The following is a 17,673-nucleotide window of genomic DNA, read 5'->3' on the forward strand; positions in this document are numbered from 1 at the left end:
TGTTCCAAACCTGTATGCTGTTATTTTATTTTAAATAGAAAACAGAAGGATAATTTTGAAGAATGTACTGATTGTTGTTTGCCATGCAATTACAATGAATGGGGACTGGAACTTTTAAACTTCAAAGAGAATCATAAAAGTAGTCCATTTGACTTGTGTGCTATTATATTCCAAGTCTTCTGAAGTCATATAATAGCTTTGGGTGAGAAACAAACCAAAATTTAAGGATTTACATTTTAAGGAGAACTCTTCCCTTAATATAGCTTTTAGAATATGTTGAGGCCTATTATTTTTAGAAGACCATTTTTCTAATGTCTATAGGTTATATTTAATTTGTTGTATATACTAGCTTGACTTAAACATACATGTTACCATTGCAGTCTTTATGGAATGAAATATGTGCCATTGGGACTTGAACTTGAGGACTTGAATTTGAACATGTTTACTTGAACTTGAATTTGCAGTTTGAAATTGAATTACATCAAACTTGAAATTCAAATGTACATGGCACGAATTATCAGCCTGTTTACCAATCACACTAATTACCTCTGGAGTTTGCATCAAGGCAGAACAAGTAACTTACGCTAGAAAGAGGTGGTGGCTCTCGTTCAGCCATGATCCCACGTTGGCACTTTTTCACAGCGGATACTTCCTCTTCCAAATGTGAACTGTGAGCTACATTGTGATTGGTCAAGAAGGAGTTCAATTACGTACTGGCTCGATTGCTCTGAGTACCCCTGATGTCTTCATCAAATTTACCCAAATCTGAATATAAATCTATCAAATCCCTTTATTGTCACTCAACCATATACACAAGTGCAACAGTGGGTGAAAGTGTTGGGTGCGGTTCCAAGCAACATAGCAGTATGACAATTACAATAAACAACTGATTTACAGGTAACACAGTTTACACATCTTGTTACACAACACAATATACACCTAATAATATACAATATACACAAATAAGACTGTATACAATAAAAATACACTGTACCCTGAGGCTAATAAAGTGCGGTGCTGATATAAACTCTTTCAACTGCTTTTATTTTCAGCAAACTTAACATGTGTAAATATTTGTATGAACATAAAAAGATTTAACAACTAAGACATAAACTGAACAAGTTTCACAGACATATGACTAACAGAAATGGAATAATGTGTCCCTGAACAAAGTCAAAATCAAAAGTAACAGTCAGTATCTGGTGTGGCCACCAGCTGCATTAAGTACTGCAGTGCATCTCCTCCACATTGACTGCACCAGATTTGCCAGTTCTTGCTGTGAGATGTTACCCCACTCTTCCACCAAGGCACTTGCAAGTTCCCGGACATTTCTGAGGGGAATGGCCCTAGCCCTCACCCTCCGATCCAACAGGTCCCAGACATGCTCAATGGGATTGAGATCCGGGCTCTTCGCTGGCCATGGCAGAACACTGACATTCCTGTCTTGCAGGAAATCACACACAGAACGAGCAGTATGGCTGGTGGCATTGTCATGCTGTAGGGTCATGTCAGGATGAGCCTACAGGAAGGGTAACACATGAGGGAGGAGGATGTCTTCCCTGTAACGCACAGCATTGAGATTGCCTGCAATGACAACAAGCTCAGTCCGATGATGCTGTGACACACCGCCCCAGACCATGACGGACCCTCCACCTCCAAATCGATCCCGCTCGATCCCGCTCCAGATTACAGCCCTCGGTGTAACGCTCATTCCTACGACGATAAATGCGAGTCCGACCATCTCCCCTGGTGAGAAAAAACCACGGCTCGTCAGTGAAGAGCACTTTTTGCCAGTCCTGTCTGGTCCAGCGAAGGTGGGTTTGTGCCCATAGGCGACAATGTTACCGGTGATGTCTGGTAAGGACCTGCCTTACAACAGGCCTACAAGCCCTCAGTCCAGCCTCTCTCAGCCTATTGCGGACAGTCTGAGCACTGATGGAGGGATTGTGCGTTCCTGGTGTAACTCAGGCAGTTGTTGTTGCTATCCTGTACCTGTCCCACAGGTGTGATATTCGGATGTACCAATCCTGTGCAGGTGTTGTTACACATGGTCTGCCACTGCGAGGATGATCAGCTGTCCTTCCTGTCTCCCTGTAGTGCTGTCTTAGGCATCTCACATTACGGACATTGCCGTTTGCAATTTATTGCACATCTGCAGTCCTCAAGCCTCCATGCAGCATGCCTAAGGCATGTTCATGCAGATGAGCAGGGACCCTGGGCATCTTTCTTTTGGTGTTTTTCAGAGTTAGTAGAAAGGTCTCTTTAGTGTCCTAAGTTTTTATAACTGTGACTTAATTGCCTACCGTCTGTAAGCTGTTAGTGTCTTAACGACCGTTCCACAGGTGCATGTTCATTAATTGTTTATGGTTCATTGAACAAGCATGGAAAACATTGTTTAAACCCTTTACAAAAAAAGATCTGTAAAGTTATTTGGATTTTTACAAAATTATCTTTAAAATACAGTGTCCTGAAAAAGGGACGTTTCTTTTTTTTGCTGAGTTTATGTATCGTGAGCAATCAAGAGTTCAAAAGTCTGATGCGGGTCCATATGCTGCGATACCACCTGCTTGATGGTAGCAGTGAGAGCAGCCCGTGGCTTGGGTGGCTGGAGTCTCTGATGATCCTCCGAGCTTTTTTCACACACCGCCTGGTATAGATGTCCTGGAGGGAGGAAAGCTCACCTCCAATGAGGTGTCTGGCAGTTCGCATCACACTTTGCAGGGCTTTGTGGTTGAGGGTGGTTCTGTTGCCATACCAGGCGATGATGCAGCCAGTCAGGATGCTCTCTACAGTGCTGGTGTAGAACCGTGTGAGGATATGGTGGTTCATTCCAAACTTCCTCAGCCGTCTCAGGAAGAAGAGGCGCTGGTGAGCCTTCTTCACAATGGCCTCAGTGTGGGCGGACCATGTAATTCCTCAGTGTTGCGGACACAGAGGAACTTGAAGCTGCTGACTCTCTCCAGCGGTGCTCCATTGATGGTGATGGGGTTGTGTTCTCTGTCTTTTCTCCTGAAGTCCACCACAAGCTCCTTGGTCTTGCTGACATTGAGGGAGAGGTTGTGCTCCTGACACCAGCATGTAAGAGTGTGCACCTCCTCTCTGTAGGCTGTTTCATCATTGTCAGCGATCAGACCTACCACAGTCATATCACCAGCAAACTGAATGATGGCATTGGAGCTATGTGTTGCCACACAGTCATGTGTGTACAGGGAATACAGGAGTGGGCTGAGAACAGTCCAGTGTTGAGGGTCAGTGATGAGAAGATATTGCTGCCCATTCTAAAAACCTGGCATCTGTTTGACAGGAAGTCCAGGATCCAGCTGCACAGCAAGCTGTTTAAGCCCAGAGCCCGGAGTTTCACATCAAGCTTGGAGGGTACAATGGTGTTGAATGCTGAGTTGTAGTCCACAAACAGCACTCTCACATATGTGTTCCTTTTTTCCAGGTGGGAGACAGCAGTGTGGACGTTTTAAAGCATGTGAGGACCACAAACAAGGAGAGGGAAAGGTTGAAAATGTCCATAAAAACACCAGCCAGTTGGTTTCGCACGCTCCGATGACGCAGCCCGGAATGCTGTCTGCACCCGCGGCTTTATGGATATTCACCCGTCAGAAGGATCGGGTTGCATCCGCTACAGAGACAGAGAGTGAACTAACCTCTGTAACTTCGGCTGCAAGAGCTCTCTCTGCGAGGGCGGTGTTATTTCCCTCGAAACGAGCATAAAAAGTATAAGAATATAAGAATAAAAAACCTGAATCAGTGTATTAAAATTTTTTATCTGAATTTAACAATCTGAATTTGTGCCACATACGTTTGAATTTCAAGTCTGATGTAATTCAAGTTCAAAACTGCAAATTCAATTTCAAGTAAACATGTTCAAATTCAGTTCCTAAAATTCAAGTTAAAAGTTTGATGCAATTCAAGTTCAAAACTGTAAAATCAATTTCAAGTAAATATGTTCAAATTCAAGTCCTAAAATTCAGTTCCAATCCCAGCGGCACATATTTCATTCCATAAGTCTCTTGACACGATCATTATTTTAAGCTCGATTACATTTCCTAGTGCTGGGCATGAGCAGAGTGCTAGATGGCGCTAGGAAGTGTATTCGAGCCTGATATCATGTTCGCCAAGAAGACTGCTGTCAAGATTTATAGTGAAAAGGGAGTTACAGTATATTTTGGTCTGTTCTCATCCAAAATCAATTGAAGATTCAGAAGACATTGATTAACCCACTGGAGTCGTACGGATTACTTTTATGCTGCCTTTATGTGCTTTATGGTGCTTCAAAGTGTTGATCATCATTCACTTCCATTGTATGGACCAACAGAGCTGAGATATTCTTCTAAAAGTCTTTGTGTATTGCAGAAGAAACAATGTCATACACATTTGTATAGCAATTTTCATTTTTGGGTGAACTAATCATTTAAGGTTTTTGTGTGTTTTTTGCTATTTTCCTAGCTGATGTGGCATATCTTTATACTCAAGCAGTGAGAGCAGCTCAACATCCTGACAAGCTAGAGGACAAGACAGAAAGAAAAGTTTCTGAGTGGTATTGTTTAATATTTACTTGTCTTATCCAATGGTACATCTGTCTGTGCCTCTGTACACAATACCATTTTCTTTGATTGCTTTAGTAGACCAGAATGAGAGATATCAAAATCAGCCCTCTGAGAAACAATGTGCTTACCTCACAATATTTCTGTGGTAAAATTTGCTCAGCTAATGGACTGGAATTTATAGATAAAAAACAAACCACAGATAAAATGTTCCAGTAAAATGTGAGAGTTTGTGGTGAATTAATAACTTTTACACCTTTTACTTTCACTTCTTCTTATACAGCATCAATAAACAGAAGCGAACATATTTGTGGGAAAATAGGATTAACTTAATACATAGAGTATTTGTATGAATGCAAATTCTCAGACTGAGATCTGTAATGTTTAGATTGCTCTAGATCAGACAGATTTGTTAATGGTTTTATGTTCTTGTTTTCTGTTAGGACTAGACTTGAACTCTCTCTCCATCTTCCATCGTTCCCTGAAAAAAAGGGGCTCCAGGGTGCAACATTTCTCCAAGAATTCTTCATCAGGTATAATGATTAATCACCATTTCCTGGAAACATCCCACTCCAACCTGTTCTCTTAAGAAATTATTAATTTCTGTCCATATTAAAAATATATGCAAAAAATAAGTAGGCCTATCCTTTTGCAATAATTTGCACATCTCAGTGCACAAACTACCAGTTTCGTCTCCATCCTGAAGAATAATGAAATATACAATGATAATGAAATCATCAAGTTTTCTCAGCGATAAACAACTTTTGCAATTAAAACCAAGATTTGTCTCTATCAACTTATGGCACAGTATGTGTTTACACTGTCACTGAACAAACACTGGGACAGATTTGCAACAGTAAACATATCTGACTGATACTTTCAGCCTTAACATATTACAGTAAAGCTACATCTGATTCACCTGTAACAGAGAAGGCTGTTAAGCATCAGTATGTCAGATGAGGAAATCCCCTGAACACTGTAGAGCAAAATCCGCTTCAGTTCTCCACAACACTTCCTCTAAATGAAAGCAGAAGCGGCAAAGCAATTCAAGACTCATACTCTGAAACAAACACACAGAGCATAGTGACAGAGGGAAGGCAAAGACAGAAAATTCAGGCAGTTTGAAAAGAATCGAAGGCATAGTAGCGAGGAGTTGACTAGCTGTCAAGACAAAATAAAAGAAACCAGTTGTTCAGGTATACAGGAATGGAACAACAGTGCTATTGTCGACCGATATTTCACACAGCAAGGTGATATGGTAAATAATTAATCAAATCAAATCAAAGATTGACGACTTTCTTAATCTACAAGCCAGAGGGACTCAAGACTTTGCACTGTGGTAAGTCACCTTGTGAACAGTTTGTTTTTCTACAAACCACATGGCAGTAAGAGACATGCTTTGATGTCCCATGATGCATGCTTTCACTTCATAGAAACACCTGTTAGCGCACTTGAAATTCACTATATGAGAGAAATTCTTGGTTAGCAAGTTGTATTCGGGTCTGATAAAGATGCTGAAAACAGGAAACATTAAGGAAATATGAGCAGTTGCACTGTTTTTTTTTTTTTACATAATGCGAACAGGTGCACAGCCAGGGTTGGGGAGTAACGGAATACATGTAATGGGATTACGTATTTAAAATACAAAATATAAGTAACTGTATTTCACTACAGTTACAATTTAAATCATTGGTAATTAAAATACAGTTAGAAGAGATTACTTTGCATGTTATTGTCATTTGTTTCATTTAATATTTAGTCCTTTCAGATGGAAAACATTTATACATATAAATGATGCAATCCAAAGTGCATTTGAACAGTGGTGAAACACTTTCTTATGTGTTACATTCATACGAGCAGACAGAGAAGTAAGTTTGAAGTAAGTTTGGAGCAGATGAAATAGAAATAAACCTTGTGTAAATTGTCAGCTTTACGCTAAGCTAAAATGCTATTTCTAGCCATTTTACATGCACATGTTACCAGGCACGATCATATTTGTTTATCAAAAAAATTCACGTTGGATCATAATTCCTTTTTTACTAGTAAGACCTTTGATATTAGGGCAAAAATCATATTCTTGAGAATCATTTTTGTATTGTTTTCCTGTAAAAATATCAAAAAATCCTTAAAACATTTTGATTGATCTTGTTTTAGAAACAAAACTGCATAAGACATTTAGGTTTTTCAGAGAATGTATTTTTAACATGTGTATATGGTCTTACTGTACTGGCAGAGTTTTTATAGTCAAAACAAGTGAAAAAATCTACCAGTGCTGAAGAAGTAATCCAAAGTATTTAGAATACGTTACTGACTTTGAGTAATCTAACGAAATACATTACAAATTACATTTTACAGCATGTGTTCTGTAATCTGTAGTTGAATACATTTCAAAAGTAACCCTCCCAACCTTGTGCACAGCATGTTTGATTCATTTGAAATAGCTCAAAATGCATATGTAGGAATTGTTTATAAACTGGCATGAGTATATTTTATTTTTAGTTGATGTCTCATCTCAATATGCAAGTTATATAAAGTATAAACATGTTTTGACTATACATGTTTGTACTTAATATAACTTGCATATTGAGATAAGAAACAGAAAGAAAGAAAGAAAGTATTTTGTGGGTAGCATTTTATTTTAGTCTAAACCATTTTCATTTGAACAAAAATTAAGATAAAAGACTAAAGGCAAGTAAGGATAATGCATGTGTCACATGCAAAGTAAAATTGACACATATTTGCATCTTTTAAGTCTTACTGCACTTTTGGAGAAATAGTCTGCTGAAAGACTTGAGTTTTGGTCAAGTCAAACAAGTGAAAGTGACTTTTGCAACAGTTTCATAAAAGAAAAGAAAATGTCTAATAACTCTTGGTTGTGAAAATGGAGGACTCTTAACACATTGCTAAGTTGCATTTCCTGTGGTGAGAACAGTAAAGACTCACACCTAAAGAACTTCCTCATAAGATTAAACAAAACATATTAGTGTTGATCTACTGTGAGTTTACTGTAGGCTACAATGTAGTAAACTGAGAGAATGGTTTGCACAAAATAGCGTCTGTATTTCTCAATAATATGTTTGCTTAGTTGTATATTTTTACATAGTTACTTTTAAGTACTTAAATAACTTAAAACTTAAATTAAAGAATAAAAAATAAATTAAAAAGTAAATATACAGTAATTTAGTGTCATATGGGGCTAAACTGCCCTCCAGAGGGCGCACCTAAAGACAACTCGAGCACATGGTCCATGTTGACAGTGTTTAGGGAAGTGGTCTAAATGACTACTTTCAGGACGTTTTTTTGTTCTGAAAGGTAAAAGAGAGCTTTTTGTAGAGGAATTTACTAGCCTGGCCATTTTATGAATTTAGTGGCAAAGGAAATGTTGCAATGGGGTGTGATGCAATGATCATGTTCTGTTAGCAGGAACAAATAAGTGCTTTTAAAGGCTTCAATAAGCTAATTATAAACAATGCTATAAAAAGAAGCACACAAACTAACTTTTACTTGAGTTCCTCCCTGCGGTGTTGGCCAACAGCTCTCCAGTACAGTGCACTACAGGAGAATCTAATTACATAATGACCTGCTTTAAAGGCAAGGGTGTGTACTGCACTCGTGTTCATGCTTGTCTTTTGGCTAATGTTAATGGCAGTACTGTAAATTCATTCAAAAGGAGTTCTCAAATTCCAAATTAGTTTGTCTTGATTTTTACAGATCTAGCTGAGAACAAATCTCTACGATCAGGCTTAAAGGTGCACTTATTCATTTTTTCCTCATTAAAAAAGTTATACTACCAAAGAAATGAATAGTCATTTTCAAACATATGTATAAAATCATGAACACTCACGTGAGATGAAGACTACAGTCATATCAGTAATCTTATAAAAGCTGTTTTATTCTACATGGAGAGGGTACCCTCATGGGGGCAGCCATGTTAAAATCACATGAGCAGCCGAATACAACTTACTTAAAGCCGAAGTATGCAATTTCTGCACCACTAGCACCACCAAATGGAACTGCAAAAGATAAACTTCATTTTCAAAACAGCTTTCCGTATACACCCCCCGTCTGCCGTTGGTCAAACAAAGAGATAGTCCGGCCCCCAATTCACGCTCATGTCATTGTGTTTGTATACAGTAGATTGGTCAATTAAAACAAACAGAGGAATTTCATAGCACCACAGAGACTTCCACTAACAGACTTACAGTGCTTACAGTTTACGAGAAAATTTACTTATGAATGGCTTACTAATAGTTGTCTTGTCTCCTAGATTGGATAGGAGAAAGTATTTTAACGCAAAAAAAGTTTCATACTTCAGCTCAGTTCTGCCGCTCCCTATATGCATATTACACAGACTGTGTAGGGCACCAGCTCCATAGGGGGCCAACATCTTACCCCAGGGGGGCCACTAGAAATTCCACCGGCTGCCCTTCCTCACACATTATACACATTATGCTAGGACCGATCGTCTCGCACATCACATCGGATTTTTGCCTCGCACGCCCCCCACTTCCGTGGAACATAAAATCCGATATTTACCAGAATGTTCAGACAGCTATTTACCATAAAGCGATAATGGCTGGTGATTCAGACTGTCCAAAAAGAACAAAAAATCACTCTAAATGTAGTCCATACTGCTTGTGCACTATATTCTAAGTAATCTAAAGCCATGCAATAGCTTATGGGAGTAATACATTAAAATGTAAGCCGTTATTAACTGAAAATCTTGCCTTCCACAATCAATGTCCTGGTGAATTCAACATGAATAGAACTTTCATTTTGGGGATACTATCACTTTAAGAGTGAAATTATTAAAGAGTTAGTTCACACAAAAATGAAAATGCAGACATAATTTACTCATCATCATGTTCTTCCAAACACATGATGCAATCAAAATAAATGCTGTCTGAGGCTAACATTCTGACTTAAATCTCCATTTGTGTTCCAGAAGAAAGAAAGTCAGCAGAATTTTAATTTATAGGTGAACTGTCCCTTTAACCTATGGATGTTAAAATTGGTACATTTGTGCTATTAATTAAAACAGATCCTGAAGAAGTATAATAGCCTGGTTGAGCTGGTTGTAGACAAACCATTTGATTTCAATAGTTGTCTTTTTTTGGGTCAGAGTGTGCTTTAGGAGGTGTATGAAACATGCAGGAACATCTGTTTGCTAAGCTCTCTTTAAACCTCTTTAAAAGAGAATTACATCTTTTGGAGCTATTTTAGAGTCAATGGTACCTTTCACAAGATGATTTTAATGTATACTTTGCGGAAGGAGACCAATCTGAGATCAGGGCCGTAGACTCTGGGGGGGATGTAGATTTGTTCAAACTAAATCTAAGTCCTTGTCTGAGATCAGGTCTTGTCATTCACAAAGTTCACTTAGCACTCAATCAACACTGATTTTGGAAAAAAGACGCAAACAATTGTACAAAAGGGTCTGACGTTGCATAACAGCGGTTAAAGTGTAGCGCTAAAGCCTGAAAAGTTGAAGAGCAGTTGGATAAAACAGCTGTGCAGTCCACCACATTCATTACTAGAGAGTATGGTCCATTTACAAGTTTTTCTTAAACTGTGTGACTTTTAATTTGGAATAATGAGAGAGAGAGAACAAGAAAAGAAGAGAGAATAAGTGGGTTTATGATTGATGATGGTTAAAAATCCTCCCTCTTTCTCCCTTTCCCAGCAGCCAGCACACAGCAGGTCTATAAACACTCCTGTCTATCTGTCTGCCTGTCTGTCAAGTTCTGGTCCATCAAGAAGAGGTGCTGCTCTCAGACTTGAGTCCCACAAAATATGCTACTAAGTTACTTTCTTTATCCCAGTGTAACAGGAGTCAGCTGGTATATGATAACTGTGCGGTATGTGTAAACCTCACTCCCCTGGCCTCAAGAGGCACACTAGCGACTGACACTAGGGGCTGTAGCCTTTAACCTCTTCATTAGTGCGCCCGCCTCCCATGCCAGCTGACACCGGTTCGAATCCCGCTCAGAGCTGGTCGAGCAGGACTGGTTACACCAGCTTTTAAACCCCCATTTCTAGATGACTGTATTCCAATGAATGCCCATCGCAGTTTCTTTCCAAATCTTATGATTAAAAAGACCAAAACTGAGATTCTTTGGCACTTTTATTTATCCAAACATCTGCATTTGTCATAAGAGATTTAACAAAGATACAAGTTCTACTAAAATAAGAGCCCTAAGACTACTATATAGAAAAAAAAAAAAAAAAACTGGCTGCAATTTCTGATCTTCACTGAAATGAAGACGCTTAACATCTATGCAACTAAATGGGTACATTTAGCTCTGAATCTTTACTAGGTTAAAACAGCTGCCACATACAAAAGTCATGAAGTGCATCCTTCAAAGATTCCCACATAACTGCTGAGACAGAGTCACTGGGGCAACAGGAAGACCTAATGCTGGCCTGAGGTCGTCCTGTGGGGAATACAGTATGCTATAAAAAGACCCAGAGTATACTAACGACCACGTCTTTCATGAAAACATGGCAATAAATGTATGGGAGAGGATGGAGATTCCTGTTTTAAGTATAAACATGGTTTACCTTGACTGACTTGGACCACAACAGAACCTCTCTGATTAACCAAATTGAAAATAATAATAATTAATGGACATAGTTGTGGTGGATCTGAAATTAGTAAAAAACTGGCAGATGTGGGAAAAACAAAAAAACAAATACAGTGGTAGAACGGCATTTCAGTGTTTATTTTAAACTTTTCATACAGAATATGAACAATATTTTAGCTAAAAGTATATCTTTTTAAATAAATTGAAACATAAATAATAAGGTAATTCAGAATTTTACTTATAAATATATTTTTGCATTATATTTTAATTATTTTTCAATATTAAGGTGTGTTTAAATATAACATACATACACACATATATACAGTTGTGCTCAAAAGTTTGCATACCCTGGCAGAAATTGTGAAATTTTGGCATTGATTTTGAAAATATGACTGATCATGCAAAAAACTGTCTTTTATTTAAGGATAGTGATCATATGAAGCCATTTATTATCACATAGTTGTTTGGCTCCTTTTTAAATCATAATGATAACAGAAATCACCCAAATGGCCCTGATCAAAAGTTTACATACCCTTGAATGTTAGGCCTTGTTACAGACACACAAGGTGACACACACAGGTTTAAATGGCAATTAAAGGTTAATTTCCCACACCTGTGGCTTTTTAAATTGCAATTAGTGTCTGTGTGTAAATAGTCAATGAGTTTGTTAGCTCTCACGTGGATGCACTGAGCAGGCTAGATACTGAGCCATGGGGAGCAGAAAAGAACTGTCAAAAGACCTGCGTAACAAGGTAATGGAAATTTATAAAGATGGAAAAGGATATTAAAAGATATCCAAAGCCTTGAAAATGCCAGTCAGTACTGTTCAATCACTTATTAAGAAGTGGAAAATTCAGGGATCTTGAAACAACCACACCGTCTTTTTCCAGAGCAGCCTGTATTTCTCTTGAGGTTAACTGTGGGTTTTTCTTTGTATCCCAAACAATTCTTCTGGCAGATGTGGCTGAAATCTTTTTTGGTCTACCTGACCTTGGCTTGGTATCAAGAGATCCCCGAATTTTCCACTTAAGTGATTATGAACAGTACTGACTGGCATTTTCAAGGCTTTGGATATCTTTTTATATCCTTTTCCACCTTTATAAAGTTCCATTACCTTGTTATGCAGGTCTTTTGAAAGTTCTTTTCTGCTCCCCATGGCTCAGTATCTAGCCTGTTCAGTGCATCCACGTGAGAGATAACAAACTCATTGACTATTTATACACAAACACTAATTGCAATTTAAAAAGTCACAGGTGTGGGAAATTAACCTTTAATTGCCATTTAAACCTGTGTGTGTCACCTTGTGTGTCTGTAACAAGGCCAAACTTTCAAGGGTATGTAAACTTTTGATCAGGGCCATTTGGGTGATTTCTGTTATCATTATGATTTAAAAAGGAGCCAAACAACTATGTGACAATAAATCACTTCATATGATCACTATCCTTAAATAAAAGACAGTTTTTTTGCATGATCAGTCATATTTTCAAAATCAATGCCAAAATTTTACAATTTCTGCAAGGGTATGCAAACATTTGAGCACAGCTGTATATATATGTTATATTTAAAAATGATTCATATATTTTTTTCTATTTTTATTATATTATAGCACTTCAGTAATTTGTGAAACCAGTGTGACAACAATGTCCAGTTCACATACTTCTCTTATATGCATCTTGATTTAACGTTTCATATAACATCATGGTATGACATTATAACCTCATACAATATACCATCAGAACAACATGAGAATATATTGCCATCTCTGCTATATGTTTTGGCTCAACTATAAGCATTAACCACATATAACTCAACAAAGCAACCAAATTTCTGATACTTCCTGTTGTAGAGTTGCATCTGACGTGTAAGGCAACACCTTTTCCTGGCTGGTTAAGTTCACGTCTCTAAAACTGTGCATATGCACTGCTCATGCAGCATTTGCCAAAATTCCATCAATAGATCCGGTTTGGACACACATCTATGTTAAAGTTATTTAGTGGTGAGATTTTCATAAATCAATAGAATGTACAATATCATTTAAATGTTATAGCAGGTGTCTATGATAACTATGCCGTCACTAAAGCCAGTGGGTAAATATACAGTAATTGTATTGCTCACTTGGAATACAATTGACATTTATAGCTGAGCTGACCAACATGGAAATAATGGAGCTTACTCATACCTGTGATCTCTGCACACCTGCAGAGAAGGGTGTATCCTTTCTTACCAGTCTGTGAGTTAATATTTATTTAAGGAGCCAAAGGACTATGACTTTGTCCTTGGGAAAAAAAGATCCAAGTTTCTCACATTTGAGCAACAATGGCAACCTTAACATATAAGGCCCAGTTCTTGCCAATCTAATTTTAGCCAACTGTAATTAATCATTTTTGTAATTGAACCTGAGACTATTTAAGAGATATTATCAATATGATCAAGAAGGAATTGGACTGAATGTGTACAGTGACTTACAGTATGTTTTCTTGTAGACGGAACATTATGACATCACCCAGGAGAACCTGGAATTTCTCGTCCATGCGTTCTAGAAGTAAGTAGACTAAATGAATTTATATACATTTTTATGAATTATTATTATTATAAGTAGTAGTATTTAAGAATAAATTCTCTACACTCCAAAAATATTTACACATTTAAATTTCAAATCAGAATTCTATCAAATTTAATTGTGTAATGTTTAACAAAATTACATTTAATAAAACTTCAAATATTAAGGTTTTTCTCATTTTATTTTATTCAAGATTTCTCAATTCAATTTGATTTTGGAATTTTATTTGGAAATTGAAATGGGTAAAATATCAAATACATTTTTTGAGAGTAAAGTGTTCCATTTCACTATACTCAAAACAAACATATTCATTTATACATTACAAGCTTGGAAAGACTAATCTCAAAATTTCTAATAATGTGTCTCTTTAAATACTATAGCTAGACCATCACAGGATGAAGGGGAAAATTATTTCAGGAGGCGATTATTTTCCTCTTTCAGAGGTGATTGGCGTAAACGTGCATCTCACAGATTACACACCTCTCTTTACATTAGCCATCAAAGTTTGCTTTGTTAATAAACTGAAAGGTGTACAGATGAATTACACAGTATACACTATCTTAGACTGTAGCTCAAAGCTCTATTCTCTGCCCTGGCCTACAGAGAGGTCAAAAATACCAGAAGATCATTCCAGTGACATAGATAAGAGACGAGCTCTCTCAGACGGAGGGACTGAGACCAGCAAAGGTAAGACTTCCACCATTTGAGTCAGTCTACTGAGGTGAAACAGGCAGTTTTCCACCAATGCATTTGTTTGGGCTTGTCAGTTTTGGGTCAGCTGTCTGTGTAAATTTTGATATAGGCAACAAATGAATGGTTTTAGATTCTGAATATACAACTATTTTCAGAATTTGGTGTTTGAAAGGCCCTGTATCTGCTTCATTCAGAGGTAAAGCTCTTGAGGTCAGTATTACATAGATTAGTCTAAACTTTCTACGCCAATGCTGAGGGGGTGGAAAACCAGAAAGCACCTCTGCCCCTGATAATGTTTTTGTGGCTTACCAAGTGCACTTGAACTAAAACCAGGTTTAACTGAAACCAGTAGTTAAATCAACACAACTATTAAGCTGGGAAAGTTTTATCCAAAAGTGACTACAGTGATATGCTTTAGCCTTAAAATACATAGCTATATTTCATGTCATGTCTATTTGGTAAGTCATATTTTATATTAATTCGCAAACTTTGCACATTCAGCTCTTACATTGTGGACTTCTTACTGTAAATTATAGATATTTTATTCAATCATTTCTATAATAAATGGTAATAACAAAATTAACATTTTAGCATTGTACTATGATGCATGTTCTCAAATGAACTTTTTTTTTTTTTTTGTCTTGCATAGTTGATTGCAATCTTATTGTTATGTTGCTCATTAAGGAACCAAAGAAAGAAAGAAAGAAAGAAAGAAAGAACTGCAACAAAGACAGCATAGGAAAAAAGGACCTCCCATAGAAGAGTCAGATCAGATAACAGTTTGAACATTTGAATCCTAAGTGAAAATTGTCATTGAACCTGCCCTGAAATACAGCAAAGCAAGTCCCCAGGGAAAATATTTAAATTGGCGTGGTCGTTGCTAACTGGAAGGTCCAACTCGCTTTAGCGACTCGGTTCGCTCGGACAGTTCTTTTCAATGAATCATCTGATAAAAAAGAATCATTGATCGTTGTTCAAACAGTAGTGTTTACAAACGTCCTAGCGCTGGACGTTTTTTTGTGTGTGTGTGTGTGTGTGTGTGTGTGTGTGAAATAGACACCCTCTCACATCCTGGTCGTGTTTGTTTATGCCGTTTTTAAATCTGAAGAACATTTGTCACATGTTGCGTAGTTTATGGTTCATATTTGTCACCAACGCTCAGTACCCTTTAAAAAACAGACGGATTTGAGTTCCGCAGGGTAAACAACGCTGAGTGATTCACGGACGCTTTACGAATCGGTTCGACTAAATCACCAAAAGGAACCATTTCAAACAAGCGAGTCATTCGCTGACATTAGCAGCGCATTCACATGCCTCGCTGTTCACACCGCGATCTTGCGACGTCGTAGGAAAGACTGCTGCCTTAGATCTCTACATGTGGTAACTATCACATGAATTCACGACAGATTGGAACATGAACGGAATTACTCTCTCCAGTGTCAAAAGAAGAGGAACGAAGACCAAATCTTATAAACTCCGGAGTAAGTTGCATAGTGTGTTAATACATATGGATTCTATATAACGTGTACATTAAAAAATAAAAAAAATAAAAAAATAATAATGTTCTTATGGAATGGAGAGCTTGAGCTGAGAGAGAATTTTTGTTAAAATATTGCCAAAAACTAATTTCAAACATTTAAGCATACGCCTTCAGATCAAAAGATTTTTAAGATCATGAGAAACATTTCAGTCAAGTGTTTCAAAAGTTTTGACCGGTAGTGTATATATATATATATATATATATATATATATATATATATATATAGTGTGTGTGTGTGTGTGTGTGTGTATATATATATATATATATATATATATATATATATATATATATATATATATGTATGTATATATTAATATGTATGTGTGTGTATGTATATATATATATATATATATATATATATATATATGTGTGTGTGTATGTGTGTATATATATATATATATATATATATATATATATATATATATATATATATATATATACACACACACATACATACATACATACATACATACATACACACCCTTAGATATGAAAGACTGTTAAAATCAAAAGATGATAGTTTCTGGTGCTGGGATGACTGGTTGTAAAGCTGCTGTCACAATGTTGTATGAGAGATATTGATGTTTTACTGGTAACTGTCTGGAATTTTGTAATGCACTTCAATAACATACAACGCAGGTAATGTTGGTGCGTTTGATCATTTAGAGTTAACTTTACAGGGAGGAACTCCTGAAAACCTTGTCACGTGAAAGAATGAATTAAGAGAGTAGAATTTAATTTATCTTTCAGCTTAAGAAACTAACCTTTTTGGCTGAGAAATGGAACATACAGTGGGGCTCAAAAGTCTGAGTCCACACTGAAATAAATTCAAAATGTAATTTAAAGCAATTAAAAGGAATTTTCCGAGTTCAATACAAGTTGCTCAATCAACAGCATATGTGGCATAATATTGATTATCACAAAAATAAATTTTGACTTGCCCCTCCTTTTCTTTAAAAAAAGCAAAAATGTGGGTTATAGTGAGGCACTTACAATGGAAGTGAATGGGAAATTTAAACATTAAAATACTCACTTTTTCAAAAGTATAGCCACAAGACACAAACAATATGCATGATAACATGATTTTAGTGTGATAAAATCGCTTACTAATCCTTTCTGTGTAAATGTATAACCAATTGTACAATTGGTTATACAGTTATAGCCAATTTTACAATTATAGCCAATTTTTTCAAAAATACATTTTCATGTTAATCAACATTATACCTCAAATGCTGTGGATTGAGCATAACTTGTATTGAACCGAAAATATTTCTATTAAAACCCCGTTTCTTCATGCAATTTGATCTACTATAACTATGTAAACATGTTGTGCACTATAGGCAAGCATTTTCTTTGCTCTATGAACAATGGATTTCTTGAGCAACTTTAGTTGCAGCTGATAAATTGATTCCATGATTGTTCTGTTTGTACTGTCATTGCTCTGGTGCCTTCCTTCCAGTTGAAGATGAAGACCGAGAGATGGGAGCCATGAAGAGGTTCAGTACATTTTTTTCGTCCTTCCGTGGGAAAAATAGCAAAGACGGTGAGAAAACTTTAAGTATTGCTTTTTAACTTTTACAAACACATAACTAGCTACTTGAATAATCTATTCAGATATTTATTTTTTATTTATATTCTCAAAATGTTGTGGCATAATAAACTGCACTGAGTGTATGTTTATATTTGTTTCAAGTGGCAAAAAGCATCTTAAATGAGTCTTTTAATGAGTACTATAATTAA

The 17,673-nt window shown here is 36.8% G+C and overlaps 1 protein-coding gene across 5 annotated transcripts in view; it reads left to right on the top strand.

Annotated features, from left to right (window-relative positions):
- Positions 1-5,573: 5,573 nt before the first annotated feature.
- dennd2da (DENN/MADD domain containing 2Da) overlaps positions 5,574-17,673 on the top strand; it is a 34,940-nt gene continuing 22,840 nt past the window's right edge. The window contains exons 1-6 of one of the 5 annotated variants that reach the window (XM_051668215.1): positions 6,379-6,424; positions 10,240-10,318; positions 13,624-13,682; positions 14,081-14,143; positions 14,304-14,387; positions 17,393-17,476. In XM_051668215.1, coding sequence (XP_051524175.1) covers positions 6,394-6,424; positions 10,240-10,318; positions 13,624-13,682; positions 14,081-14,143; positions 14,304-14,387; positions 17,393-17,476 — 400 coding nt within the window. In that variant the 5' untranslated portion in view covers positions 6,379-6,393. The other 4 variants (XM_051668217.1, XM_051668216.1, XM_051668218.1 and 1 more) reach the window with 4 other exon arrangements.

The sequence above is a fragment of the Myxocyprinus asiaticus genome, chromosome 33 (assembly GCF_019703515.2).
Source record: "Myxocyprinus asiaticus isolate MX2 ecotype Aquarium Trade chromosome 33, UBuf_Myxa_2, whole genome shotgun sequence".
Classification (NCBI taxonomy): domain Eukaryota; kingdom Metazoa; phylum Chordata; class Actinopteri; order Cypriniformes; family Catostomidae; genus Myxocyprinus; species Myxocyprinus asiaticus.